The sequence below is a fragment of the Aspergillus puulaauensis genome, chromosome 1, assembly GCF_016861865.1.
Source record: "Aspergillus puulaauensis MK2 DNA, chromosome 1, nearly complete sequence".
In the NCBI taxonomy this organism is placed as follows: domain Eukaryota; kingdom Fungi; phylum Ascomycota; class Eurotiomycetes; order Eurotiales; family Aspergillaceae; genus Aspergillus; species Aspergillus puulaauensis.
In genome coordinates this window covers 2,575,993-2,603,707 of record NC_054857.1, presented here as the reverse complement: position 1 = coordinate 2,603,707, position 27,715 = coordinate 2,575,993, and the positions used below count along the sequence as shown (strand labels likewise).

General features: G+C 50.2%; 11 protein-coding genes across 11 annotated transcripts; 6 read left to right on the top strand and 5 right to left on the bottom strand.

The window, feature by feature from the left end:
* Positions 1–662: 662 nt before the first annotated feature.
* Positions 663–1,127, top strand: APUU_11020A (uncharacterized protein; the record flags this gene model as incomplete). Its single annotated transcript, XM_041693658.1, has 1 exon — positions 663–1,127. The coding sequence occupies one exon, from the start codon at positions 663–665 to the stop codon at positions 1,125–1,127; it is 465 nt and encodes a 154-aa protein (XP_041550386.1).
* A 1,401-nt stretch (positions 1,128–2,528) lies between these two features.
* Positions 2,529–3,812, top strand: APUU_11019A (mannitol-1-phosphate 5-dehydrogenase; the record flags this gene model as incomplete). The annotated part of the gene is made up of 2 exons (XM_041693646.1): positions 2,529–3,685; positions 3,788–3,812. 2 exons carry the CDS (start codon positions 2,529–2,531, stop codon positions 3,810–3,812), a joined length of 1,182 nt encoding a protein of 393 aa, XP_041550385.1.
* A 291-nt stretch (positions 3,813–4,103) lies between these two features.
* APUU_11018S (enoyl-CoA hydratase/isomerase family protein) lies at positions 4,104–5,048 on the bottom strand (the record flags this gene model as incomplete). Its single annotated transcript, XM_041693635.1, has 2 exons — positions 4,104–4,693; positions 4,820–5,048. The coding sequence occupies 2 exons, from the start codon at positions 5,046–5,048 to the stop codon at positions 4,104–4,106; spliced, it is 819 nt and encodes a 272-aa protein (XP_041550384.1).
* Positions 5,049–5,450: 402 nt separating this feature from the next.
* adaB (chromatin-binding transcription regulator ADA2) lies at positions 5,451–7,159 on the bottom strand (the record flags this gene model as incomplete). Its single annotated transcript, XM_041693624.1, has 3 exons — positions 5,451–5,519; positions 5,584–6,975; positions 7,067–7,159. 3 exons carry the CDS (start codon positions 7,157–7,159, stop codon positions 5,451–5,453), a joined length of 1,554 nt encoding a protein of 517 aa, XP_041550383.1.
* Positions 7,160–8,236: 1,077 nt separating this feature from the next.
* APUU_11016A (serine/threonine-protein kinase) lies at positions 8,237–10,465 on the top strand (the record flags this gene model as incomplete). Its single annotated transcript, XM_041693613.1, has 6 exons — positions 8,237–8,258; positions 8,348–8,494; positions 8,548–9,310; positions 9,371–9,786; positions 9,840–10,204; positions 10,268–10,465. 6 exons carry the CDS (start codon positions 8,237–8,239, stop codon positions 10,463–10,465), a joined length of 1,911 nt encoding a protein of 636 aa, XP_041550382.1.
* A 2,305-nt stretch (positions 10,466–12,770) lies between these two features.
* APUU_11015S (coatomer subunit beta') lies at positions 12,771–15,667 on the bottom strand (the record flags this gene model as incomplete). The annotated part of the gene is made up of 6 exons (XM_041693602.1): positions 12,771–13,922; positions 13,980–15,248; positions 15,308–15,339; positions 15,398–15,419; positions 15,473–15,535; positions 15,650–15,667. 6 exons carry the CDS (start codon positions 15,665–15,667, stop codon positions 12,771–12,773), a joined length of 2,556 nt encoding a protein of 851 aa, XP_041550381.1.
* A 655-nt stretch (positions 15,668–16,322) lies between these two features.
* Positions 16,323–17,150, bottom strand: APUU_11014S (complex I NDUFA5 subunit family protein; the record flags this gene model as incomplete). The annotated part of the gene is made up of 3 exons (XM_041693591.1): positions 16,323–16,383; positions 16,439–16,543; positions 16,603–17,150. 3 exons carry the CDS (start codon positions 17,148–17,150, stop codon positions 16,323–16,325), a joined length of 714 nt encoding a protein of 237 aa, XP_041550380.1.
* A 492-nt stretch (positions 17,151–17,642) lies between these two features.
* APUU_11013A (putative disulfide isomerase) lies at positions 17,643–19,959 on the top strand (the record flags this gene model as incomplete). Its single annotated transcript, XM_041693580.1, has 3 exons — positions 17,643–17,860; positions 17,925–18,006; positions 18,058–19,959. 3 exons carry the CDS (start codon positions 17,643–17,645, stop codon positions 19,957–19,959), a joined length of 2,202 nt encoding a protein of 733 aa, XP_041550379.1.
* Positions 19,960–20,335: 376 nt separating this feature from the next.
* Positions 20,336–21,059, top strand: APUU_11012A (cytochrome b-c1 complex subunit 10; the record flags this gene model as incomplete). Its single annotated transcript, XM_041693569.1, has 5 exons — positions 20,336–20,338; positions 20,405–20,463; positions 20,683–20,736; positions 20,816–20,963; positions 21,051–21,059. 5 exons carry the CDS (start codon positions 20,336–20,338, stop codon positions 21,057–21,059), a joined length of 273 nt encoding a protein of 90 aa, XP_041550378.1.
* Positions 21,060–21,744: 685 nt separating this feature from the next.
* APUU_11011S (amino acid permease) lies at positions 21,745–23,559 on the bottom strand (the record flags this gene model as incomplete). Its single annotated transcript, XM_041693558.1, has 3 exons — positions 21,745–23,086; positions 23,140–23,251; positions 23,304–23,559. 3 exons carry the CDS (start codon positions 23,557–23,559, stop codon positions 21,745–21,747), a joined length of 1,710 nt encoding a protein of 569 aa, XP_041550377.1.
* A 1,952-nt stretch (positions 23,560–25,511) lies between these two features.
* Positions 25,512–25,760, top strand: AIM9 (phosphotransferase enzyme; the record flags this gene model as incomplete). The annotated part of the gene is made up of 1 exon (XM_041693547.1): positions 25,512–25,760. One exon carries the CDS (start codon positions 25,512–25,514, stop codon positions 25,758–25,760), a length of 249 nt encoding a protein of 82 aa, XP_041550376.1.
* Positions 25,761–27,715: the final 1,955 nt, after the last annotated feature.

The following is a 27,715-nucleotide window of genomic DNA, read 5'->3' as shown; positions in this document are numbered from 1 at the left end:
GAAAAACATGCTGAGAGAATGATAATGTCTTGATTGCATAGTTGATTTATAGATAGTGCTTGTCAATGAATTCAGAAGAAAACGACGGGAGCTATTGAGGCGCAAGGTATGACCCAACACGATTAAGGTGTACTATGTCTCGAGTGACCAACTCACAATAAAACTGCCAGAAAATAATATCAGGCTTTACCTGAACAGTGTTTTTGCAAATATAGAAGGCCCAAGGGGTTCTTTCACCAGTGAGATGCTGCTATCCCAGGTATCGTTCAACAGGCGACATGACTGTAGTTATCGCATATGCTGCGATAGAAAATTTCATCGACTCCTATACGATATAATGAATACGCCCGCTGGTATATATGCACACTGTAGGTGAACGAATATCACCATAGGACTGGTTTCTAGAAATGGAGTGAAGGCCATTTCTTGTCTTCCATATGACAAAACACTCTCGATTGTCGTTCAAAATCACAGGTGAAATGGCTTTCAGATGCCGCTAGTGCTGTCACTTAAACTCAGTGGTGGTGAAACCTGCTCTCCTGTTAACAAAACTCGGGATGAGGACATGATGTTGACCCGGTGCTAGAACAGAGGGTAATATTCCTTGAAATGGCGCGTTTCTCTAGTCAAGTCAATCATTGGATCCGGCCGTGACTGCTCCGATGCAACTCGAGGGCATTCTCGCGAGAGCCCGAGAAAGGGTAACCGTTCCCTTCGGGCAGCCAAACGCGCCGGACAAAGAGCGATTTTGTTTGCCATGTCTTCAGACTAATCCAAAGACGGGCGTCAAGCTCGTCGCCGTCGTGGCTAGTTGTTCCTGGCGGATCAATGTCGGGTGGAAAGGGGAGCCCCCATTCGCTGGGCTGAACGAGGTTGATTCAGACGGAGCGGAGTCAGCCGTGATAAAGACACTAAATGGAGTCCATTCTATGAGCCGGGATCATCAGAGCACTGTGGCCTGTGAGGCTATCAACGGCGGCGGGTGGTTTCGGGGCGAAACCCCGTCTCATGATGAGATTGGCCCGACGGCAACCGGATCAAGGGGCGGGGCATGCTGTCGGGTTGCAAAAAGGTCGATGGTGATTCTGCGAAGTTGTGCGCGATGGATGGAGAAAGGTCGAGAATAGTTCAGGGGCTATGGAGGCGACCAAACCGAACTGGAGCGAAAGCAAAGGAAGCAAAAGGAATCGAGTCCAAAACCTCAATATCGTGAACGGAGTCAACAAACTCGGACGGGCCCGTGTCTAAGTGGCCCACGAGGGCGAGAAATTGTTTCGGGATTGGTTGCGATTCGATTTCGCAGAAGAATAGGACCCACAGAATTCCCCCGAATGCACGTCAAAGACTGTGCGTTGCTCGAGTACGTAGTCTGTCGGGGTAGGAGGCGCTGCAAAATGCCGAAGTGCTTTGGCTTTCCTTTCACATTTTCCCAGACGGTCATAGCGAAAGAAAGTCAAAAACAAATCCAGCCACTATACGCTATGCCCAGGTAGTGTGTGGGTGCTAACAAAGCAGGTTGCGGTTGTGATATCAACAAGGCGCCTGAGGCACCAATTATGTCACATGTGGGACCGCAGCCAGGCCCTGATGACGACACCGAGTGTCGACCACCGGCAGACATGACTTCAATCACAGGCCGGACTCCTGAATATTTCGCAATCATTATTATTGAATTCCAACATTTATCTGAGTTATGGGTCACACATCGTCAGAGCGATAACCAGGAATGAACGTCATGGCCTGACTCGGTCAATCAATTGCTTGGTATAGACTATAGAGGACAATCGTAGGCTATACGAGAAGAACCGTGCAGTCGAGCGCTATATCAACGGGGACTATGATGGCCGGGGGTCCGCCCCTAGTGGCCTTGCTCCGGCTAGACGGTTGTAATTTCCGACACAATCGTGGGCCTCGTCGGGCAGCCAAAAGCCCGTCTCAGCGAACGTTGTACAGAGTCTGGGCATGACTGGACACTGGTCAAGTTGCAGACTCACACCCGAGCCTTCTATTCACAGACCCAATAGTCTATGTAGCAGTCCTAGCCCGTAGGCAAGGAGATAAACCGGTTTCTCTCGGACCCCAGATCTACTGCAGCAGGAACTAATCAGAAAGCGCGTGAATGGACGGCAGCGTTGCCGTGCTAGTCGGTATTGATGCAATATGTCTAGGCCCCCACTCGGAGCCACAGTATGACTATGGACTCTCCCAGGTGTTCTTAGACCCTCTCTGCATTTCGCAACGACACAGCCTGCAGTTTCTCTGCTATCATTGGCCTCATTTCTCTTTCGACTCACCGGACCCGTTTCTCTATTCTTCCGTCGTCCCTTCCTTGTTTGGCTGTTTCCTGCCCGGCCTTGCTATATAACCCCTCTCCCACCCCCTTCTCTTCGCCATCTTTCCCTTCACTCATAACACAACCATCCAACTCTTGGATCCTCGAACAATCTTCTTCATATATCGTCACGTACATACATCAAATCACAAACCACTTCTACTTCACAAGCCACTCCATAAAGAATCCTTCTACAATGGGTAAAGCAATTCACTTCGGTGGCGGAAATATCGGGCGTGGTTTCGTTGGAGAGTTCCTCCACGACGCTGGGTACGAAGTCGTCTTCGTCGATGTTGTCGACGACCTTATCTCCTCCATCCAAAAGACTCCGACGTATGACATCACGGAGATTAGTGAGGAAGGGGAGACTACAAAGACAATTCGCAACTATCGCGCCCTCAACTCCAAATCTGACGAAGCCGGGGTCGTCCAGGAAATCGCAACCGCGGACATCGTGACCTGCGCTGTTGGCCCCAGAGTTCTTCAATTCATTGCTCCTGTTATTGCAAAGGGTATTGACTCCCGCAGTCTGTCCAACCCGCTAACTGTCATCGCTTGCGAGAACGCCATCAACGCTACCGATACACTCCGCGGCCACATCGAGAAGAAGACTTCCGCCGAGACCCTTTCCAGCCGTGCTGTTTTCGCCAACTGCGCCATTGACCGTATCGTCCCCAACCAGCCTCCGAACAACGGTCTCAATGTCCGAATCGAGAAGTACTACGAGTGGGTTGTTGAGGAGACACCCTTCAAGGAGCACGGTGTTGCACCTCCCAAAGTCCCTGCCATCCACTGGGTGGAGAAACTCGACCCCTACATCGAGCGCAAGCTATTCACCGTTAACACCGGACACGCCACGACTGCCTACTACGGCCACCTTGCTGGCAAGAAGACTATCGCCGATTCTCTCCGCGACTCACATATCCGCAGTACTGTCCACAAGGTTCTCGAAGAAACCGCGTCTCTGATCATCAACAAGCATGGTATTTCAGAACAGGAACAGAAGGAATATGTCGATAAGATCATCGAACGTATCTCGAACCACTACCTAGAGGACGGCGTTGAACGTGTAGGTCGGGCTCCACTGCGCAAGCTTTCCCGCAACGAGCGCTTCATCGGACCTGCCTCCCAGCTTGCTGAGCGCGGTCTGAAATTTGATGCTATTCTTGGCGCCATTGAGCAGGCTCTCCGCTTCCAGAATGTGCCCGACGATCAAGAGAGTGCAGAACTTGCGAAAATCCTTAAGGAACAGACGGCCGAGGACGCCACCAAGACCCTCACCGAGCTCGAACGGGACCACCCACTGTATTCCCATGTTCTTGAACGCGTGAGGACCGTTCAACAAGAGTCCAAGTAGGATCAACACCCCAACAAGTTGTCGCAGCCCAGCGTTGTCGCAACACCACCTCCCTTTCTTATTTCGTTTCGAACCCAGACTTACGTACTTCCATAAAGTGAGCCGACTCGAGCACGGATATAAAGGTCACCGGGCGAGTTTCTTCCCCCAACGACGTTGAACAAGTCTGGCCGCTGGACGGAACTTGAATGTGCATGGGATACGGCGAATATGGTCGGCATGGGTTTTATGTATTATGGAATTTCGGTTTAGCGTTTATGACTTGCAAGTATGTAATCACTTAGGTGCAGAGCAGCTGAGCTACTATTAATGAAATCATGACCTGCATTAATGTGTCTTGTCCTTGAGTAGGTTCTATGGCGCGTAGAGAAATACAAAGCTATACCTTCATACAAGTTACTAGGCTTGGAAAGCCTACAGCTTACTTTCTCCCCAATGTGGCTTCCTCTTTTCCACAAATGCCCTCAGACCCTCCTTGATATTGTTACCGGCATTCAGCTTCTTTTCCCAAGCTTCAGTAATCAACCGCGTCCCTTCTTCCGCACCTACTCCCTCCCACCCCATCTTAACCCCCTCGCGGCTCACTATAACCGCATCAGGGCTATTCTCCGCAATCTGCGCCGCAACCTCAACGGCCCTCTCAACCACCTTCTCACCACCCACAACCTCATTCACAAATCCCCACTTCTCCGCCTCCCTCGCCTCTACCCTCCGCCCTGTAAGCACCATCTCCATCGCCCGCTGCTTGCCCACTGTTCGCACGATTCTTGGCAGTGCCCCCGCCCACGCAACCACCCCACGCTGCACCTCAGGGAACCCGAAGAACGCCTTCTCCGAGGATATAACGATATCGGTATTTGTAATCATCTCGCAGCCTCCGCCGAGCGCCAGTCCGTTCACGGCTGCAATTATAGGCTTTTTGCCTGTGCGGCGTGAGAGCCCCCCAAAGCCCGAGGGCGGCATTGGGGCGCGCGGTTTGGAGGATTGCGTGCTGTTATTCCATTCTGCAGGCAGGATTTATTATTAACATTCAATAATGAACAAAATAAGGATAACATGAGAAGAAAGCACGAGCAGGATGGATGAATAAAGACATATACCTATCTAGTATATGTCCCGGAGGTACATACCCTTCAAATCTGCCCCCGCACAGAATGCTCTCCCCTCACCAGTTATGATCCCAACGCGGACCGAGGGCTCCTCGTCCATCCATTCCCAGATCGCATGAAGTTCTGCATGGCCGGTCGAGTTGATGCAGTTGAGGTCTTTGGGGCGCGAGAGCGTGACGAGGAGGATGTGCGGGGTTGGGAAGCTGATTTTGCTGTATTGGGGAGTTGGTGGCGGTGTTTTGAAGGGCATTTTGGGAGCTCTTCTATTTGTCGCTTTTTGGGTTGATTTCTTTACATAGGTGCTCAGGATTGTTCTCGTAGAGGAGAGGAAAGAGAGACATAGTAAATATAGGTACTGCGTTAGCCGTTGGGGCCGAGGCTCTCGTTTTGGAGTTGGAGTTGCGGAAAAGAGTCCGATCTCGTTTCTCGAGTCTGGCCTTGGTTGATCCGGGTCTATGCTCTACGAGTATTCAATAGTGGTGAACTTCGCATTGTATTAAGAACTAACTTAATACTACCTGCTTAGTGATGTCGTAACAATTCGTGTTTCAAAGCCTACAACTCCACGCCGCCTCTCTCCGTTGCTGTATGTACAATATAACCAGGCGAAAAATCTGATAATAATGTCAGAAAAAATCAAACCGAATAGCACTTATCCCTTGTTTATCCATCCGCTATGCACCATAAAATCGAATACCCGACTTGATTTCGTACTGTCAATCTGCATAGGGAGAGTTTTTAGTAATGTGGTTCTATCATGAAACTCTACGTATTTGTGAACATACCTTGCAAATAGTCCGTGCATCCTTCTTTTTCAGACTTCCGCCAGACTTCATCGACTCCTTTAAAAGTGTCTCTTTGATTACTAAGTACGGCTTCGGCTGGATATGGAGGATGTCGCAGAGCTCCACCTCCTCCTTGGTCAAAAGGTGGAGGTCCGGAGCACCTTCATTTTCCAACTTCCAAGGAATTACGCCGTTCAGTGGCTGGATGACAAATTTAGCTCTTGTCGGCTGGGGCGTAGCCGCGCCGTCCCCACTTGCAGCAAAGGCGCGGTCAAAATCATTCATAGGAACGTTGGCCTCTGGCGCCTTGGGGGTGCCGGCGGCTTTTTGCAGTCGCAACGGAAGTTCGGGTGTCGTCAGCTGGTTGGCGGCAGTGGCCTGCTCCGGCTGCTGGTTCTGTTTCGGACGGGTGCTGGCAAATCGTTCGAATGAGCCCTGGGGCATGAGTCGCGCTTGGCGTTGCTGCTTCTCCTGCTCATACTTCTCCCCACCCTTGAGGTCCCCGATTCCCATCTGACGCCATTCCTGTAATTGGGAGATTGCCAGCCGGAGATTGTGCTCGTACTCTAGCCCCTTGTTGAATTCTTCGAAATCGTCGCGGTTCATCATTCGCGCGAAGGGCTTGGCCTTGTTCAGTAGATCCCGTTCCTCCTTCGTTCGCTTTTTCTCCAACGCTGTGTTCTTGCGATAATCAAGGAGGTTATGCTCGAATATAATTTTTTTGCGCTCTGTCCGTGCCGTGAGGCGGGTGTTGTATATATCGAAGACGGTCATCTTCAATTCCATCTCTGCGTCTGTCTCACTATTGGGAGTATCGCCAGCGCCAGGCTCAAAGGTCATATGTTGTACAGCCTCCTCTGCATCATTCATAAACTCCGTCTCGAATTCCAGTCGCCCCGGCATGTAACCCTGCACCTCGTGACAAGCCGGCACACTGGCTGTCGGCTTTTGTTTCGGCGTGGTTGGAGCAGCCGCCTTGGCAGCATCCTTACGCTCCTCGATGCGCCGTTTCTTCCGAGACTGGAACTCTTCCTTTGAAATCGAGTCTTGGAGACGCGTATCTTCAGGATCGGCGCGTTCTGGCAGGGGAAAGTTGGGGCTGTCAACATATGTGCTCAAGTAGTGATCTCGCACTTCATCCTTTGTTCGATAGCCACCGATATGATCCGCGATATCAGCCCACGAGCCCAACCCGTAGATCTCGGCACCTTCCAGCAACAGCAACTCCTCGTCCGCACCCCAATCTTCTTGAAAGATAGGGACAGAATTTTGTTCTATAACTTGAAATGGATGCGTCGGGGGGTCATGGTTTTTGGATTTTTCCCCGGCGGCGAAACATGGTACACATAGATCGTATTCATGGCAGGCGGGGTGTGCGCATGATATGCGAACCTAATGTGTGGGATGGAGTTAGCAAAGGATACGGAACCCGAGAAGGGTGAAACAATTGCCGCTTTTTGCATCACATTGAAGGGCGTCTCACAGTAGAAGTCACGTCCACAGAGCAGACATCGCAATGATACTTGGTGCCAGCTTCTGTACCGCGCGCGGCGGTCTTCTTTCGTATTACACCCATCGATCCCGGGGCCCTTTCATCCTCCGCGTTGCCCTTAGCCGTTTCGACGAGAAGTTTGTGCCCTCCAGGAAGGATAGAGGGCAATTCGATGAACTCAGCGGAATAATGGATGCGATGGATAGCCGCAGATGTCGTCCAGATAAAGGGATGCTTGATGTCTCCGCAGCTGACTAAGTGGAGATGCAGGAGGTCAGTGATGGTTCGTAGGGCTGGGGTTGATCGCCAGAATCGGATCCTGTGACCGAGGTTTGGGTGGCTCGAATAAAATGCGGTGTTTGTGGCCTCGAATAATGATGTTGATTATCTGTGCTCGCGCGTCGAGTCTGTTCGCCCTGGCATCAACCAGCACTCAATCGCGGGCGGACGACGTCTGGTAGGCGGTGGCTGTGCACTAGCCTATTGCTCTTGGCGCATCTGACACAGCCCCTGTGGCACAATTCTGCCTTGAGAACAAGGCCAATATCGCCTCTCAGACTCAGGCAACATTCTCCGCGACCCAATCATTGGCGTCCCTCCTTTGCTTTCCCCCCTCTTTGTTCGCTCCCATTCGGGAAAGCCGTCGATTTCCCCTCTTCAGCCTCCATCCCGATTATTCAACACACCTCACCAATCGATCAGTCAGTGTTACTCCGTTCCTTCACACCTCCTGCCCCCTTGGCTCCAGGGCTAGATATGGTTTTCTAGGCTCCAAGTATCTTTGGCTCATCTCTCCCCGGTTCAATTACTCGGACTTGTCCTTCTCTCTCTCTCCCTGTTAGGTCTCAATCGCTCATCCCGAGATCCTGATCGTCCCTGTCGGCGTGTCACTCCGTACTGCTGGCTGCTGTGGCTGTGGCGGTCTTGCATCTCCTCATTTTCTTGTCAACTGTCAGCGCCGACGAGGTGCCTCCCTTTAGACTCGATCTCGAGCCTTTCTTTTCGTTCTCTTTTTAGCCGACCGTCTCCGCTCTCTCGCTTTCCCCTTCACCCCGAGGCCTGCGATCGAACCTGCCCGGGACGCCCACGACGACTCGCTTCTATCCAGGACCAACGAACCGAACCCCCTCCTCCCACGAGACACCAGACCGCCCCTTCACCATGTCCTGGAAAATCACCAAAAGTATGTTTAGTTGGTCTCCCAATCCTCCCCCAAACCCCACCCCTTTTTCATGGGTCAGAAAACTAACCTCACCGTTTCTACTAATCCAGAACTCAAGGAGACACACCTTGCTCCTTTAACACAAAGCTTCACGCGCTCCTCCTCCACATCTACTATCAAGGGTGAATCCGGAGAGGAAACACCGGCCACATCGCAGACTCCGAGACTGTCGTCGGATACCTCCAACAACGGAATTGGTATGTTCTTAAGTCTCGTTTTAGAATCCGGGGTTATCTAACGTTTCACGAAGCTGCCTCGGAATCGCTCGTCTCTCCTCCCGTGGCACCCGTCAACCCCGGCATCTTGATTGTTACTCTCCACGAAGGCCGCAGCTTCGCTCTGCCACAGCATTACCAACAGGTCTTCAACTCTCACGTCCAGAACGGCTATGGAGTGCGGCCCAATTCCTCGTCCTCTCACTCCGCACACGGGCAAGCAGGTTCATTTGTGCAAAGCAACCGTCCTCAGTCAACAAGCTCGGGCATCAACGCTGCTCCGACTATCCACGGTCGGTACTCGACCAAATACCTTCCTTATGCCCTACTAGATTTCGAAAAAAATCAAGTCTTCGTCGATGCAGTTTCAGGAACACCGGAAAACCCGCTGTGGGCTGGCGACAATACCGCATTCAAGTTCGATGTGTCTCGTAAGACCGATTTGAATGTTCAACTATACCTCCGTAATCCTGGTGCTCGGCAAGGTGCCGGTCGGAACGAGGATATCTTCTTGGGTGCGGTCAAGGTGCACCCGCGGTTCGATGAGGATCCCCAGCCTTACGTCGATGACCCTAAATTGAGCAAAAAAGACAACCAGAAGGCAGCTGCTGCTCATGCCGCACAGGAGGCTAGCCTGGGACAGTTTGGGGCCGAATGGCATGAACTCCAGTTCGGCACTGGTTCAATCAGAATCAGCGTATCTTTTATCGAAAACAAGCACCGCAGCATGAAGCTGGAGGACTTCGACTTGCTGAAGGTCGTTGGTAAGGGTAGTTTCGGAAAGGTCATGCAGGTTATGTAAGTGCTCGTAACGTTTGCACCTAAATATCAAAATTCCATGTACTAACAGATCTACAGGAAGAAAGATACCGGCCGCATCTACGCCCTCAAGACCATTCGTAAGGCACACATTATCTCGCGATCGGAAGTCACGCACACTCTCGCCGAAAGGTCCGTACTTGCACAAATCAACAATCCGTTCATCGTACCTCTCAAATTCTCCTTCCAATCACCGGAGAAGTTATATTTTGTCCTGGCGTTTGTGAACGGTGGAGAGTTGTTCCATCACCTTCAACGAGAGCAGCGATTCGATGTCAACCGTGCCCGTTTCTATACCGCCGAGCTGCTCTGCGCGCTTGAGTGCTTGCATGGCTTCAAGGTCATTTACCGCGACCTGAAACCTGAGAACATTCTTCTTGACTACACTGGTCATATTGCATTGTGCGACTTTGGCTTGTGCAAACTTGATATGAAGGATGAAGATCGAACAAACAGTAAGAAAACCTCCGACTACATAGCTTGGGATTGATTAACTAACGTGATCCAGCATTCTGCGGGACTCCAGAGTACCTTGCTCCCGAGCTACTCCTAGGGCAGGGATACACCAAGACCGTCGACTGGTGGACTCTGGGTGTACTTCTCTACGAGATGTTGACGGGTCTTCCGCCGTTCTATGACGAGAACACAAATGATATGTATCGCAAGATCCTACAGGAGCCTTTGACCTTCCCAAGCAGCGACATTGTCCCCCCTGCCGCACGGGACCTTCTCACTCGACTTCTTGACCGTGATCCACACCGCAGACTCGGTGCCAATGGTGCCGCAGAAATCAAATCTCACCACTTCTTTGCCAATATTGACTGGCGTAAGCTGCTCCAGAGGAAGTATGAGCCAAGCTTCCGACCCAATGTGGTATGTAGCAACACCTCCAGCTCACCATAATGAGCAAGCCCTCTTTTACTAACATTTATATAGGCGGATGCCCGTGACACTAAAAACTTTGATACCGAATTTACTTCTGAAGCTCCCAAGGATTCATACGTGGACGGCCCCATGTTGTCCTCGACCCAGCAGCAACAATTTGAAGGATGGTCTTACAACCGCCCCGTTGCTGGTCTCGGCGATGCAGGTGGCAGTGTGAAGGATCCATCCTTCGCTAGTATTCCTGAGTAAAGCGCTTCTCACTGTCAGTGACGGACATGCTTTAGCCAACCGCACAAGACGGGCTCCAAGACGAAAAGATCTCTTGTCCCGATCTACCCTTGCATTTCACTGTTGCCTACGCATAGCCTGCCACCTACGCCAAACTCTCCGTTTTTTTTTTTTTTCTCGTTACTACCTTTTTCACTCTGTGTTTTTCCGCCCGCCACCGTGTTCCAATTTTTTTTCCCGGGCATCTTTGTGCGATTGGGTTAGTACGTGGCAGCGATCTCAGTTTGAGCGAGTTGTGCCTTTTCTCGATTTGTTTACCCTTGCATCAAAGATACATTCAGGCAGGACCCTACGCGTTCATTTCTCACATGCCTTTTGCACATCTACCTAGGGATTTTGCGTCAGTTTCCGGTCTCGGTCATCCTTTGGCGTTGGAAAGATGGGTCAACGTTTCTCTACGTCCGTTACTTCACTCATCCTCGCCCTAAGATACCAGATGGACTACCCGTGCTTTCCTTCTCGCTGATCTGCTGGTCTGATCCATCCAACGTGGTTTTATCGATGAGCCACACATTCGCTACAGGGAAGCAATTCACTTGGGCTGTTTTATCGACGGGGTTGAGTTTACCACTTCCGAACTGTCCGGTTCCATCCAGTGGACTCGCCGCCTTCCACCGCCGTTCATGTGGTTTATTTTCCTTTTGCCTTTTCTCATTTCGTTTTTTTTTACGGTTTCTCGTCTTTCCCATTTCCCCAGGCGGGTTTCAAGTGCACTAGGAAGCAAACAATTTGCGGAAACTATGGGTGTTGATTGAAGTGGCCGGTTCATAGACCAACAATAAGTTGATATCTCATATCATCTTTCTCTTCCGTAAGGCCTTACGTACACAAAGTAGTTGGGCCTAGTAAGCCTCAAATTGGAGATGATGGTAAGGAAGACTAACCTAGGCCAGTTCCCCTCACGTGGGTGAGAGGATATACAGGGTTCCGGTCAGAATTGGAAATTCGAGTCCGTAGCCAACGGAATACTCGATTATTATCAATCTTAAATGCATAAATTGCTGCGCACGAACATGATGTTGACGAGTCGACGACTGGCATTAGCCTTGCCTCCAGCACTAATCAACACCAATCGCCATGAATGACGCTTTCACTCGGGGACTCAGCCTCGTCTCCGAGGCGCCGTGTTTTCTCGACTGAAACATTCACCCAAAATCAGACGCGATCAAGCTCGTCTTCCCCAACAAGGCTCTAGACAAGGGTAATCAGGGCTATAGCGGGGACGGAAGGGAATGGGAAAGATGTGATTAAGGCAATATTGCTTCATCCTCGAAGGGTGAGGCTGGTTGAAGAAGAGATATTGTTCTTATGCCAGAGTTTCGACACCGACATCATCCACGCCATGTTAAGCGAGCAGTTTGATTTAAATATTACCTTGGATATGCTTTTAGGTATCTACATGGACGAAAAATGAAAGGGAACACGCGAGGTGTTATCACTCCTTCTAGATCAGTCTACCTCTGACCTTCAATCACTGAAAGAGTGCTCATTGCTGCCGCCCGATACCCATGGAAGGGATGCACTTTCGCTCTTGTTCCGTCAACCACGGTGTCGAATTCCAGTCACGGACGCAATTACACACGCTGCGTCGGAAAACCTGTATCACAGTGAGCGAGTCATGCGCATATTACGGCAATATCGGCTCCGTATATCTTCCTGAAATGCACCTGTTTCAGCTTCTATCCAGCTTGATCCAAGGTAGCCTAGGCGCTTGACGGGGTTCTTATCTCGAGACTCGGTTGTCTTGCTGAAATGCAGAACTTCTGCCCGATTTCACAGCCGTGTGCCAGCCGCTCTCATTTATCACAACTAAACCGATGGTGAGCTAAAAGGAACAGAGGCCGCAAGAAAGGCGCCAAACTAGCCCCAAGCTGAATTGCTACGAAGAATGATATGCAAGGACCCTATCAGACTAGATATCATGCAATACAGACCCTTACTAAGGGTGCCCTTTTTAGTGGTAAAATTGTTCCACAGACCCATGGGAACCACATGAGCGTAGAAGCACTGTAAATAGCACATAAGAATTCTAGATTGAAACAAATAGATATAAAAGTAGGCGAAGAGGGGTTGAGAAAAGCAGATACAAAAAACCATGCGCTCCCCGAGGCGAATTTTATAGCTGCGTATTAACATTTCAAAACACCATGTTGTTATTTCCTTGTCTTCTTTAAGCTCACCAATTTCTCGTCTAGGCAACCCACATAACTGTGTAAATAATCATGCCCACATTAAATCCTACCAGCACTTGAAACTAGTGAGGTATTCATGCCTCTGCCTCTACCTCCTGCGAAGCGTTCGTCTCAGGTTCAGCTTCTCCTTCATCAACATCGATCAGGGAGCCCGATGATGCTGGCTCGGTAACAACACCTTCCTTCTCTAGACGGAGATACTCGTCCCATTCGGGGAACAAGTCATCATCGGCTATAACATCCGGTGCACCTGGCGGGACACCAATAAGTCGGGAGATCTTTGCCTTGCCAGATTGCTCCAATGACTCCTTCCACTTGACCACAAGTTCGGGTGCTCGAGAAGGCTTGTAAGTCTGAGAAAAGAGTACGGATTCAGCGATGCGGTTAGTGCGGACAAGCAGGTCGATACAGCCATCAAGATCTCCGAGGGACCAAAGGGTGGAGAACGCAACATTGTGGAGACCGGCTTCCGAAGCTTGCGCGGCGAGCGCTCGTAGACCCTCTTGGTTGCCGCTAGCAGTGTGCAAAAGTAGGAGGGAACCAACATCCTTGGCATTAACGAAACATTCTTGCGCGAGAGAAAGATTCCATCCTGACAAGGCTGCATCACCAACGATCTTCCACTTGTGTTCCGCATTCGCTTCACGGGCAATATCAAGGGCAATGTCGAGGTTGTTGAGAGCAAGGGCGAGCTCAAAGCGGTGTTCCTGGTCGGTTGCAACTTCCAGAGCCAATTCTTTATATCCCTGGCCTTCAAGGAACCGTGCAACCTTGTTCATCTGGTCCTTGGGAATATCCTGAAGCAGCTCCGCCGCGAGATCCATGTCTCCACGCAGCACAACGGTTTGATATTCAACCATGCTAAGAGACAGGGCAAACGAGACAGCGTTGACATCCTTATCGGCAACATAAACTCGGCCATCGCGAGGCAGATAACCAAGGACGTACATGGGCTGGTCAAAGTGCGAAACCGTATATGTTTGGTCGCCGACGAGGTAGTTCAAGCGGTTCGTAGAATTCGTGTAGATGAAGCAGTCCCCGACCCATTGACCTGTCCTGACAGACTCATTAACGTCGGTAACGACTTCGAACGCGGACTCAACGCCGTCCTCATCAGCTTCGCCTTCATTCAACCCATTGACATAGTTCTCCCGAGAGAATCGCAGAACATAGAATGAGTCCTCGCAAGCAAGGGTAACCAGCTCTCCAGACTCGGACCAGTAGACCTATGTCGAGTAATTAGCGCGCGAAATTTGGATGAGAATATGTATGGATTTCCTTACAGCTCTCGGCTCAACCTCGATACGTCGAACAAGGTTTCCAGTTTCCCAATCGAACATACCAATTCCTCCCTGTCCTCTAACACCAAGTAGGACACCCCCTGTAAGGCCTTCGGCCTGGAAGCCTACATCCAGGCCACCACTGACCTCCTTGAAGTTTTTGAATATTTTGACACTGGTAGGCGACTCCCGGATGGCGTAGTCGTTACTGTTGTCTTTTGAGCCCCAAGCAAAGTCCAGAGCTTGGCCAAACGCCTTGTTTCTCCAGGCAAGGGCGGTATAGATAATGTATTCGCCATCTCCACAGACGGAGACAAAACGCCCATTAGGTGAATGGGACAGCGTTTGGGGGTAAACTTCGCATGAGCCCAGTTCCTTGGTCGGAAGAGAAATTGGCGATCCGTCTTTGACACTAGCGTCACCACCCTTGATGACCGTGGACACAACTTCACTGTGTCGCGCCCAAACGATCTTTCCTGACCCATCCATTGAAACAGCTGGCTCCTCTCGGCCCATCTTCACTACAACAGCTCCATCATCGAAACCCAGCGCAACGCCCTGTCTACCCCGTTGGTATGAAACACACCACGCTCTTTCTAGACCATAACTTAGAGACTGCTCCAGTCTATATGTGTTGGCGTGCCAAATCTTGATTGTTCCATCTTCAGAACCAGAGATGATAACTGGCAGTTCTGGGTGGTAGCAGGCGAAAGAAACGTTGCTTGTGTGTCCTTCCAGAGTTGCAATGAGCGCCTTCGTGGTGTAATCCCAGACCTTCACAGTCTTATCATCGGAAGTAGTGAGGAGGTAAGGCTTATCCGCCTGGGGGTAGTAGTCGACGTGGTTGACACCCTTTGTTTCGTGGGCCTCCAACGTAAAATTGGCGTGCGGTGAGCCTAAGCTCCAAATCTTAACGGTCCGATCCAAACACGCCGAGGCGAATGTGTTCGTGTCCTTTGGGTTGATAGATAGACCCATCACATAATGGCTATGGCCTTCATATACTTGGACACACTTCCACCCCTTCTCCCAGTCCCAAAGCTTAATTGTCATGTCATCGGAAGCGGTAAGCACGAACGGCTGGGTTGGGTGGACGACGATGGAGCGGATGTAATCTGGGTGCGCTTCAAATGAAGCGATCTTCTCGGAGGTGTTGTAGTTGTAAATACGAAGCTGGAAATCATCTGAGCCACAGACTATCCAATTCTTTCGAGCGATAAATCGCCCAGCGCGGACGGGGACATCGGTAAGTTCGAAGGTTTTGATGATGGACTAGAGAGGCAATTGTTCAGCTTCTTCTCCAGGGATAATCCCTTTGGCGAGTTACTTACCTGAGTCTCATAAGACCATATGTATACGTGACCTACAAGCAGGGATTAGCATACACAACAAACCATCCATGCAGCAATTTGTCCACGAACCGCTGTATAATGTTGTCAGGATCTAAACTTAAGTTAGTTTTTTTCAAGGCCCTGAGATATTCGATGGACACTTACCCATGGCTCTGTAGGGTGAAAGTCAATGCCCTTTACTCGCTCCGAGCGAGCAAAGAGTTGTCTCTGAATTTACGTCTCTCGGTCAGCAACCAGCCTCCAATTGCGAGTGATATATCCAGCACGGTGTCCTCATAGTATAGGACATTCAATTCGCAGTTTCTGAGCCAGAAATCATACCTTGATATCCAATCTCATGTTGGGTGGGGGAAAGGAGAATCGCGACTATGTGCGGCGTCGGAGATGATCGATCAGGGAGGGGAACCAGGCCACGAGCCGTTCAGACAGCCCAGCCCGGGATTTCAATGAACTTCCTATGGAAGTCTAGTTTGACAGCAAGTTATAGACACAAAGGAAAAGAGCCGAGGGGAATCGCCTTGGGGGAGGTGAATGGGAGTCCAGCGATGTGTCCACAAGGAGACGGCAATAATCCCGCCAGCTCGTCCATCCGCAGTTGGTTGGCTAGCGATGCTCTTCTCACCGCCTGCGGTTCTGGACCATCACCTACGACCACTTGTATATCTAAGCGCTGCGGCGATAATTGCTAGTTTTCGAGTTGATTAGGTTTATTTTAGTATTTTTTTTTGTGGATCTGGCGTTTATCTCATGAGTTCAGTGAAAAGCCATTGGCCTTCCCCGGCCACCTGAGCCACGCAAAGTATACAACCAGGCAACTCAATAACAGATGGACAACGAGAGGGAAATGGAACATGACAAATTAAATGAAATAAAGGAATCTATGCAACCATGGAAGATATAATTGTCACAGAGGCATCGAGCCGGATGGCCGGCGTCGGCTAATAAGTACAGGTAATTCGAGGTTCTATCAATCAATCATTGTAGCAACGACCGTTTACTTGCGTTCGAAGTAAGTCCACTGTCCGGGTCTAGGCTTCTCTTCCAATTCCTCCCAGCTGCAGATATGTCAGTTAAACGTAATGATTCAAATGAACCGGATCGGAAACTTACGCCTTGGACTTGTACAGTTCATCCACCAGTTTCAGCTCACCCTCGGCCACTTGGATAACCTCCTCAATAAGACCTGCGCCAATCTGCTTCTCGAGTTCGGAAACCCTACAAGTATTTCATCAGCATACCGTTCGCTATAAGCCGAATAGAGTGGGCCAACGTACTGCTCGGCCTCAAGGGCAGGTTCATTCTCCCACTTCATCTGGAGGGTGTGGAAATCCGAATCCGCTTCTGAAGCAGCGGATGTACCCCCCTCCAAGTCTTTCTCCCAGCGGGCCTGTTGTTCCGGTGTACGAGCAGGGCCCTCCGTGGTTGCTTCCAACTTTTCTCCATCCCATTCCTCTCCACGGGGGTTGTCGCTGTTGTCGTCACGCAAAGCACCGGCGTAAGTTCCATCTGCCTGGCGAAGAGATACGAATCGCTCAGGCTCAGCACCCACGGTCTTCTTCACGCGCTCCAGCCAAGCGTCAAATCCAGGTGGCTTCGTGGACTCGATTATTTGCAGGCGGTGGCGGGTCAATGCTTCAGTAGACTGGCGGTAGACCGAGGATTCAGGGAAAGCCTTTAGCTTCTGCAGCGTCGATGTGTAGAGGTAGATCAGGGTGGGACGAGGGCTTGGGTGTGTCTGCAGACCAGTCAAACCGGTCGGAGCGAAAGGCTCCAAATACCGGGCCGGTTTGACGCTGGCCAGCAGCCGGAGTGTAGATCGCATTGTGACCTAAGGGATATGAGGCAGAGAAAAGGAATTGACCCAAAAGGAAAGCCGACGGGGTTCTCTCTCGCAGCTGGGAGTCTGGGGGACAGGATGTGGTGAATCGGCTCAAGGTTGAGGTTCCATCGGGAGGCGGAGAAACTAGCGTGTTAGAGCCTGAGGCAGCAACGCTGCAACAGCCACTTCTTCTGGATCCCGTCAAAGGAGACAGCCTCACTCCTGTTTATCCCAGGCCCTCTTTTTCAAGTCTTTTGTCTGAGGGCGTGCGGGTGACACCGCAGATTTCTCGACATCATCGCCTCGTTTTATCTTAATTGACGCCTATCTGCCCCTACGTCACAGCTGTACGGCGCTTATCCTCTCAACCAGCCCGCGTTTGATCTTCGTCGCCGAATGTGCCACCTTTGATTCAATCTAGACTCGCTCCCCTTCTCATACTCTCGTTATAATTATACACACAAGCAAGGCGTCGAGCCTTGAAATATCGCCAAAATGCGCTCGTCTCTTTTGACATGGTCATTAATCTCGCTCTTCGCGCTTCCCACCTTCGCTGCTCCTTCTGACCAAACCATCTCGACGAAACGTCTGGTGAAAAGATCTGAGTCTGACAACTCGGCTTCGGCACCCACACTTTTTAATGGAATTGAGGTTCCGCCTATGAAGGAGCTTACTCCTGATAACTTTGAGGAAACTGTCAAGGATGGATATTGGTTCGTCGCCATTCTCAACTTCCGCACCTAGCTAATATTGGTCCACGTTCTAATATGTCGACAGGTTCATCAAGCAATATTCGCCCTCGTGCCCCCACTGTAATAAGATTGCCCCTACGTGGCAGACATTGTACGAGTTTTACTATGTGAGCGTCATCTAGTCCATGTTTTTCACAACCTTAGCTAACCAAGGATAGACTTCTAACCCGCTAGCCTCCACACAATCATCCGACACCGGATCTTTGAACTCGTTTGAGCGTTTCTACAACTTCCATTTTGCGTCCATGAACTGTCTGGCGTATGGCGATTTCTGCAAAAAGCTGGATGTATTGCAGTGGCCGACATTCTCCTTCTATCATGATGGGCAGCAAGTTGAGCAAGTTGAGCGAGATCTGAAAAGGAAAGACATGGAAGTCTTCAGTGAATACATTGAAGAAAAGTTGGAAACGATCCGGCCTGGATCTCGCCCTGTAAAGGGCCTTAAACTTCCAGAACCCGGTGCTAAGGGAGTCGATACGACAGCCGAGCCGGAAGCCCCGGCCGCCAAAGATAAGAATCCAGAGGCAGGCTCCAAAGCTGGTGAAAAACACAATGACGAGGATACTCAACAACCTGTCCAACGAGCGCCGGAAAATCCACCTGAGAAAGCCGCGACTCCGAAATCAAAGCCAAAGGTAAAGGCGCCGGTAAATCCCCAGGGAATCTCTGTTCCTCTCACCGCAGAAAGCTTCCAGAGGCTTGTTACCACGTCCAAAGAACCATGGTTTATCAAATTCTACGCACCCTGGTGCCACCACTGTCAAGCGCTGGCCCCCAACTGGGCGCAAATGGCCAAGGAAATGCAACATACTCTCAACATTGGCGAGGTGAATTGTGAAGTTGAACACAGGCTCTGCAAGGATGCCCGTGTTAACTCATTCCCAACCATGTACTTCTTCCGCGGTACAGAGAGAGTGGAGTACAATGGTCTCCGAGGCCTTGGTGATCTGGTCAGCTGGGCCAAAAGGGCTGTCGAAATTGGGTCTGGGATTAATGATGTGGATGCCGAGACTTTCAAGGAAATGGAGGATAAAGAAGAGGTTATCTTCTTGTACTTCTATGACCATGCAACAACCTCGGAAGATTTTGAGGCCATGGAACGTCTTACGATGCCCCTAATTGGACATGCGAAAATAGTCAAAACAGATAGCGCCGCCCTAGCGGAAAGATTCAGAATCTCTACCTGGCCGCGCCTTCTTGCTGCGCGGAGTGGACGGGCGAACTATTTCAACCCCATTGCGCCAAAAGATATGAGGGATATTCGGCAAATCCTCAACTGGATGCGGACTGTGTGGCTCCCCATAGTTCCCGAACTCACCGCCCTGAACGCCCGTGAGCTCATGGATGGCAACTTCGTGGTACTTGGCATTCTAAGTCGCAGCCGTGCTAATGAGTTCGAGGAGTCGAAGCGCGAGCTGAAGAATGCGGCTCTCGAGTGGATGGATAAACAAATCCAGCTGTTCCAGTTAGAACGACAGGAGCTACGTGATTCCAAACAACTGCGAATCGAGGAGGCGGAAGACCGCAATGACCAGCGTGCCTTGCGTGCAGCCAAGAATATGCACGTCTCCATCCGCGAAGACGAGAAGAAACAAGTGAAGTTTGCTTGGATCGATGGTGACTTCTGGGAACGTTGGCTACGAACCACCTATGGCATCGATGTGGGTAAGGGAGAGCGTGTCATCATTAATGACCAGGACAACCGACGTTATTGGGATACCTCTTCTAGCGGTGCTTCCATCATGGCTTCTCGCACCTCCATCCTCGAAACTATTCCTCTTGTCATTGCCAATCCTCCCAAACTTACACCAAAATCCACGATCGGCGTTTTCGAGTCAGTCTTCTTCGTTTCATCTACATTCATCACTGGCCATCCTATCATCTTCGCCATCATCCTCCTGGTGTCTGTTATTGGCGTGACATACGTCGCCCGAGGGAGAGGGCTCAAGCGCGGAGTCCGTGGCGGAATTCTCGGCATTGCTGGCAATGCTGGCGGCCTTCTCCACCTTGATGGCAAGGAGGGGCTTCTAAATGGAGGCTCAACCGGCAAGGTAGACTGATTTGGAGCGTAAGAAGTCTTGTACAGTTGCGCTACTTTGAGTATACACTGTTTATTTATTTTTCTTCTTATTTTCTCTTCCTGTGTTTTTTTGATAATACTTGAATAAACCTAGCTATTTATTGAATGACAGCGGTATAAACATGAATAGTATTTTCTTCCAATTTAATTAAACGTCTTGTATAGAGTAAATACTAGCATCTGGGCAATAAACACTTCGGGCCGGTATTCAAGATCACGTGCTTATAATCTCGTGGCCGTTGATTGGCTGTCGGGCGGCAAAGTCTCCCGGTTTTCGTCGAGTGTCGCGAATCCGGTCAACCTCGATTGTCTGACGTCCTCTGCTGGCAAGTTCAATTCCACAAGAACCACACAAAATGGTGCGTATTGCGAGGGCATATCATTATGTATCATCACTTGCTAACATTCTGGTGACACGGCTATAGTTCTCCCAAACCTTCCGTCGTGCCGCAGCTCAGTCTGTCCGGTCTCCCCTCGCCGGAAAGTGAGACTCCCCCGAAGACATACCTACCTTCTCTATACCCAGACCGAATGCTTCCGGTGTAGACAATGGGCCATTATAAGTCTCGCACATTGCTTGTGCGTTATCAGTGTGGCCATTGGATACGCAACACGCCGCAAGATCCCGAGCCGGACGGACGCCCATCAGACCTTGACGGAATACATTGGATGCATAGATGCTAACTCGACATTTTCAATCTAGGTACTCCGTCGCTCCTCACGTCGCCGGTTTCACCGTCGGCTCTGCCACTACGATGTGAGTGTCTAATCCTCCCCGGATTCCACATCAATTGTGCAAAGGGGCCCCCCAGCTAACGCAATTACCCAATCAACAGCGGATCCATCGCCGCTACCTTCGGTGTCAGCGCTGGTGTCTTCGCCCTCTTCTTCTTCGGCGAGGTCCCTCGTGTCCGCAAGGACATTCTCCAGCAACTCCCCTTCTTCGACACCTACCTTGACCGAACCGTTGCTCCTGAGGACAACGTACGTTTATCTGCCCCCTATTTCCTTTTCCCCTTCAATGCTCTACTTGTTTGTTAGAATTAAGCGCTAATTTGACAATTCTGACAGCCTTTCTAAACGTTTTATCTCTTTATCGCGTACGTCAGTCGGTCAACTATCTTATCGCGTTCCCATGCTCTCCATGTGCGGATCCCGCTGCCGAACAATGGATAGATAGATGGTGTATGAGAGTGGTGTTGTATTGTGTAGAATAGCAATGAAGTTTTGTTAGCACATAGACTGTTTTTGGTCTCACTAGTGCTCATAAGCTGAGTTGTACGCTAACCGTAAGATATCGGCCATAAGAGCACGTAGCAGTATAAACACTACACCGCTCCGCAGCATTTGAAATATATATACCTAACCTATCTAATGTTAAATAACTTGGAGTACCTCAAAGTCTTTCTTGGCTTTCTATTTAGGTAAGTAATGTTTTGTTCACGAAGTTCCACCTTCGAATTATAATGTGTATATATATTTGCATCCACCCTTGTTCTCTACTATATGTAATACTCACGGGAGGTACTAAAAAAACCTCCAACTATCTTACGGCCCCTAGAACAGATAATACAACGATAAATAGTCCATTGTATACAAGTAATTGGAGTAGTTATAAGTCAAACCCCCACAGTAAATTGCACACAGTTAGGGCTCGAAATGCGAGGAGGGTAGTATTTAACTACCAAACAGGTCAATGCAATAGCACCATGGTTAAAAATACTGAAAGAATATATAATAACGCCGAACAAACGAAAACAAAAAGCTAAAGTTTGGGTGATGAATGGCCCGACCCAGCTGCCGATGCATCAGACAGTCTACCAGCATTTTGCTGCTGCTCTCCGTCAATAATATCAATTACATTTCCATGTATAGCATGCTCCACGTTGACCTTCGGCCCCTTGAACCATTTGTGTGCATCAACTATCCACCAAATGCTCACAGCGAGCATCGGTCCTCCCCAAACCAAGCAAGTCCAATTCATCAAGTCCGGCGTCAAGTTTGAACCCGTGTCAGCTGGTAGGCACAGGATAGGCACCATAAGAAAAACGAACCCTACTCCAAACCCACCGATCCACGGGCCGAATGGTCCTAAGTGCCACGGACCTCTGCGAAAGCGGTTGCCGACGAAGAAAACGCGGATTGCAATGGGTATAGCAAAGGCAACGAATTGTGCAATAGCTCCAATGGAGAAAAGAGCACCGATAGCAACGTCGCCGGCGAATAATAGAAGACACATCAGGATCCCCAAGACCGCGTTTAAAATGACGGCATTTACCGGGGTCTTGGTGGTATCGTTGACTTGCTTCCAGTACTTCGAAAGGGGGAAGCAGTCATCACGAGCGTACGCGTACGTGACACGAGATGCCGCTACCATACATCCTTGGCCCATAGAAAAGCCACATATAATTGTTAGTGAGAGAATCGAAAGCGCACCTTCCCGTGACATGACTTGGAAGAGATATGATGCCCATGGCTGCCCGAGATCTGAGTTTAGCACGGCATCAATGTCTACCACGGTGTAGGCTACAACCAATTGTAAGAACCAACCCATGAGCCCACCGGCTCCCGACGTCATAACGATTGCGCGTGGAGACGCGATATTTGCGTTGGAGCACTCTTCACTGAGATGGAAGGGAGAGTCATAGCCAGACATTGTCCAAATAACTCCTACAAATGTCATCAGGACTGCAACTCCATCGGGGTAGTCAGTCATGTTGGTAATTGTTCCCCACACTTCTTTAGAAGGTGTGAACTTCGGCGAGTTTATGGTTCCTGCAGGAATGGCGATGATGACAGCAACCAGTGCAAGCATGTTGAAAGTCGAGCCCCAGGAGTTAAACACCGCCACCCATTTTGTTGGCATACTGCTGATAACAGCGTGGACTACCATGATGAGGGCCGTGAGAAGAAACGTCTGCCAACTTGTGGGAACATAACCCGGGCTCTGAATGGATCCCGCAGCGAGAATCATCGCGGAGAGAGCATAGTCTACCGATGGAGCAGCAGTAATCTGGCCAATCCAGTTGGACCATCCAGTGATCCACGCCGCATAAGGCCCGTATCCTGGAGGCGCAAGTACCGCGGCAGCGTAGTACAACCCTCCGCTGAAAAATTTAGCATGAGAGAGGCGTACAGCAGGAAGTCCAGGATCACGTACCTTGTAGGCATGGCGGAGCATAGTTCTGCCATGGCCATTGCAACACATTGGATGAATATCATGGCTATAATCCAGCCCCAAACCATCCCAGCGGTTCCTGCATATCCCATACCTGGACCCACAAGTCAGCCTTGGTGGTATTTCACTGAGCCGGGAATATGTACCGTAGTATATTGTGCTGGCAAACGAAGGGAGCAGTCCCAATACCGCAAAGCTGACACAGAACGTAGTCCATAGCGAGAACTCGCGTTTGAATTCCTGTTTGTATCCAAGAGCCGTAATAACCCGCTCGTCGGCGTCCATCGAGTCGTCGAAATCAGGGACGTCTCCATTGCGCAGGACGGAGGTAACAGGGTCATGCTCCGCATCGTCGTACTTCAACGCATCTGACGCGGCCTTCATCTTGCCTACAACTGACATGATAACTGCTCAACTGCGGTTGCTTTCGATCAATATCGAAATGGCGAACAGACAAACTTCTGAGACCACCAGCCACGAGACTTCAAAAAGAGAGTCGGTTCGATCTTGCAAGGAGTGGCGAAGCTGACCGATGTTCCTAGCTTGGGTGACACCAGGGTGCATATATATGGACTCAGCACGGGGTCATGCATCGTTCCTCCAAAGACGGGGGTCACCGATAGGGAGAGACGGTTCGTCATCATCTCGATGATAACCTCGATACTACCAATGCAAGGGCCTTTGCGGGCTGGGCGATAGGGAACTAGTACCCCGCCCGTCAGTCTGCACATCTACCATGCCCAAGAGGGCAGGTTCAGGCGGAGGCTTGGACATGGCCGGGGAAAGCTTGGACTGCTGTCGAGGACGGCGAATCAGAGGTCGAGTTTGATAAGCACACGCGATAAGAGTATCTCTCAGTAATGGATTCTAATTTGCAGTTGAGGCCGAGTGCATTGGATTAATCGTTTTGATCCTGATGGTGGAATGAGGGGAGAACCGTGGCGACTTGTGAGGGGAAGCGAAGGGAAGTCCGCGGGCCTTGCAGAAAGAGTGAGTGATTGTTCTCCGTCTGTGCTACAAGCCAAGCCTCCTCTCACCAACATCACCACTACTTCAACCCCACACAATGGACGGGGCCTGCAACTGTCATGTCTGTGTTCTTGTGTCATTCGCTCAAAATCTGAGCCCCTTGCCAAGGATCAATGGAAGGGCTAGGCGTTATCTACCCAAGCGATGCTATTCCAATGGTCAACCTGATCCCCTGTTGGCTACTATTGTCGGAGACCCTCAAGATTTCTTCAGAAACACAAGCGGACGAGGGGCATGGGGTGAAGAGCAGCAGCTCCGGGAGAAATACCGCAAGTTTAATATTGCTGAGCTACAAAAAGTCGCGATGGAGGCGTCCTCAGGAGGGCCCTGTTTCCACATAGAGAAGATAGGCGAGATCATAAAACAAGTCCATTAGTCTCACCATAACCAACGATATGAAGGTTATTGCCCGAGTTCCGAATCCTAATGCAGGGTCAGCCTTTCTCACTACAGCGTCAGAGGTCGCAACCGTGGACTTCGTGAGTGATATTACAAGGTAACCAGGAACGGGCTTTCCGACTCCCATCCAGTTGAGGAACGTCTTCCACATTCCGGTCCCGAAAGCTGGTGCTCTAGAGTTGACTCTACTAACCCGGTAGGGGCTGAGTATATTATCATGGAGCATGCCCCAGGCAAGCAACCCGCTTTGGTTTGGCCAGATATGGGTCTCGAGCACAAGGTCCGAAGAATGGAAAATGCTGTAAGCAAGCGTTCAACAAAACTTGTTGTCTATGAAATTCTCTAGGTGAATGATTAAGGGCCTATTGGATATAACTGTATGCGTCCACCTAACTGTAACAGGCACGGCTGCCTTTACTTCGGCAAAGACGTACCACCAGGCTCTCATCCCGCCGTGGTCAGTGGGACAATATACCGCGCGAGAAAAGAGAAAGTGTAGCGGATAGATTCGCCATAGGGCCGATGGTACGCACGGATTTCTGGGATAAAGAACGGGCCGACATGAATATCGACCGCGGACCATGTACACATTGCACTTCCCCTCATTTCCTCTCAACTTATGCTGATTAGCAGATAGGGACTCCTGCATTGGACTACATACGAGCCCCCGGCCTCAGAGAGATAGCCTGGATTGAGAAAGATGTAAAAACGGTCGAACACGATGATCTATCTATCCCCTCGCGCCATTTGTACCCTCCTGAGGAGCATGTATCTGTGACTCAGCACTATACACCTCTTGCGCCTCATCTACAACCAACGGAGGAGGATCTCCTGAGGCCGTTTTTATGGCATGCAGACTTCCGTACATCTAATATATTTGTGGACTCCGAGGGGAATATTGCCCGCGTTATTGACTGGCAGAGCTCATGGCTGGGCCCCTATTCTCGGGAGGACGTTCTCCGAAATTCCTCGAATACAAAGACGAAGCGATATTCGAACTCCCGGGGAACTTCAAGGACCTCGATAAAGATGCGCAGGCCTCTATTGAAGAGCAAATGACTAACTCAATGATGCTATGCCTGTACGAAAAGCATGCGGCGCAAAGATACCCAATCCTCTACAAGATGTTCAAATATCCAGAGGCCTTGACATTGACAACCCCCATTCAATACTGAGGGAGTACATAGGATGGGGGTGTCCTGACTTTACGGGAGTCTCTAATTAGGGTACAAAAGTATGGAAGCGTCCTCCCCTGTGTCGAGTCAACCATACTAACAGACCCAAGGAACATGGGAAATCTTAGATCGGCCAGGAAAATGCCCGCTCGATTTCTCTCCGGAGGAGATCTGCAAGCACCTTGAAGACCCAGATAGCTGGAATGAAATGCAGGACTTCTGGGATGAGATTCGGCCTGTCCTAGGGAGAGACGGCTGGACATCTCATGAGACATACGAAACAGCAAATTCCATTCTCTCCGAGTACCAGACTTTCGTAGCTTCGGAAAAGGGAGGCGAAAATGCGTGACCTCGCTAGGGCGTATGTGACGCATTTGGACGATTTCAAACAATCTCCCCTCACTTTCATACCCTGTCGGACGACCGATATATCGCCTGCGATGTAATGCTGCAACCAACACCATGCACCAGCACCATAAACCCAAATCTTCAAAGGGGAAACTCGAGATTTCTAAGTCAACTGACTGAATTCCCACGTCAGAAATTCTGTATAATATAGATATAATCATCACGGACCTACCTGAAACGATAAACCCAAACAAAGCAGTGAAACCGACACCATCAAACCAACGGCAAGGACCAGACCACCCTCATGTCTTCTCCAACAAAGCCCTCCACAAGTACCCCGCGTAGACATGGCCAATTCAACGGCCAGTCCACTTCTTTGGGAAGGCAGCCAAACCTACACTTTCGACACATGCATAAACAAAACCTTCTCCTGCCCTGCTGAAAGTTAAATTTAGATCTACCAACTAAGAAACGACTCTCGATTGATGAGATCGATACCTAAAATCGAGGACCCGCGACTGCGAGAGCTTCGGCGGGTCGTCACTGGTCACTTGGTCTCTTTTATCTACAGCTCATATGCAACCCGCTGCTTGCATGCATTGGGGCTCGGGTTTGGACCTCTCTAGGGCTCCACCGACATACATCGAATTTCACTAACGCATGTCGCAGAGGGAGCTGGTGCTGGAGCTTTGGTTAATTGGTTTGTCAATTTGTCGGTCTTTCCGTCCTGTCTTCAGTGCCTTAGTGTTTTATCTATCGTTTGTTGCGACGGTTTTTGTATGTTTTCGCCTATATAGTAATAGTATGCATGGTATGTAGTAAGTAGTAGGTAAAACACCTCACTCAACACGGACTGCCCCGGGAGACGGTCCTCCCGCATCTTCGTAAGTACGCAGTAATCACCAAAGCGAAAAAGGCCCCCACAAGCTCGACGTCGAGCATCGGGAGAGCGGAAACAGCCCGCGGCCCGGACAGGGCAGGGCGTTTCCATTGAATCCATTCTCCATCTGCGAGGTAAAACTGGAGCACGGATTCTCCGTCTCAGATCTCGGGCTCGACCTTGTCTTGTCTCCGCTGGTCCGGGCCCTAGACTCCTAATGGTAGGTAAGTTAGGAGTACGTACGTCGTACTTCGTGTTGGAGTTGATGATGGATAAGGGCTGTGCGTTATTATCGTGTCGTGTCGTATCGCATCGCATCGCATCGCATCGCATCGCATCGCGTTTCAGGTTAGATCTCGGCTAGATACGTCGGTATGTTACTGTTGGCTCTGCTGTCGTATGACTCTGGTACAGTACATAGTACGTAGTCTACTCACTGTGCTTGCCTACATTGTATGTATGGAGTTACCCATTTGGACGGCGATGACGCGCAGGTACAGAGACCGATTATGGGATACGGACATAGTCTGCAGCCTCACTCACCCAGTTTATAAGTAGATAGATTCTCAATACTCTCCTCAGCTCAGAAAGTACCTGGAATCTTGAAGGAGATGGGAGGCCCCGCGAAACAAGGGGCGAGAGCTTGGATATGGGTGTCTCAGCTCCTCAGAACAATAATATACAGAAAAAGCACATGACGGCAAACCCACGCGGACAGTATTATATT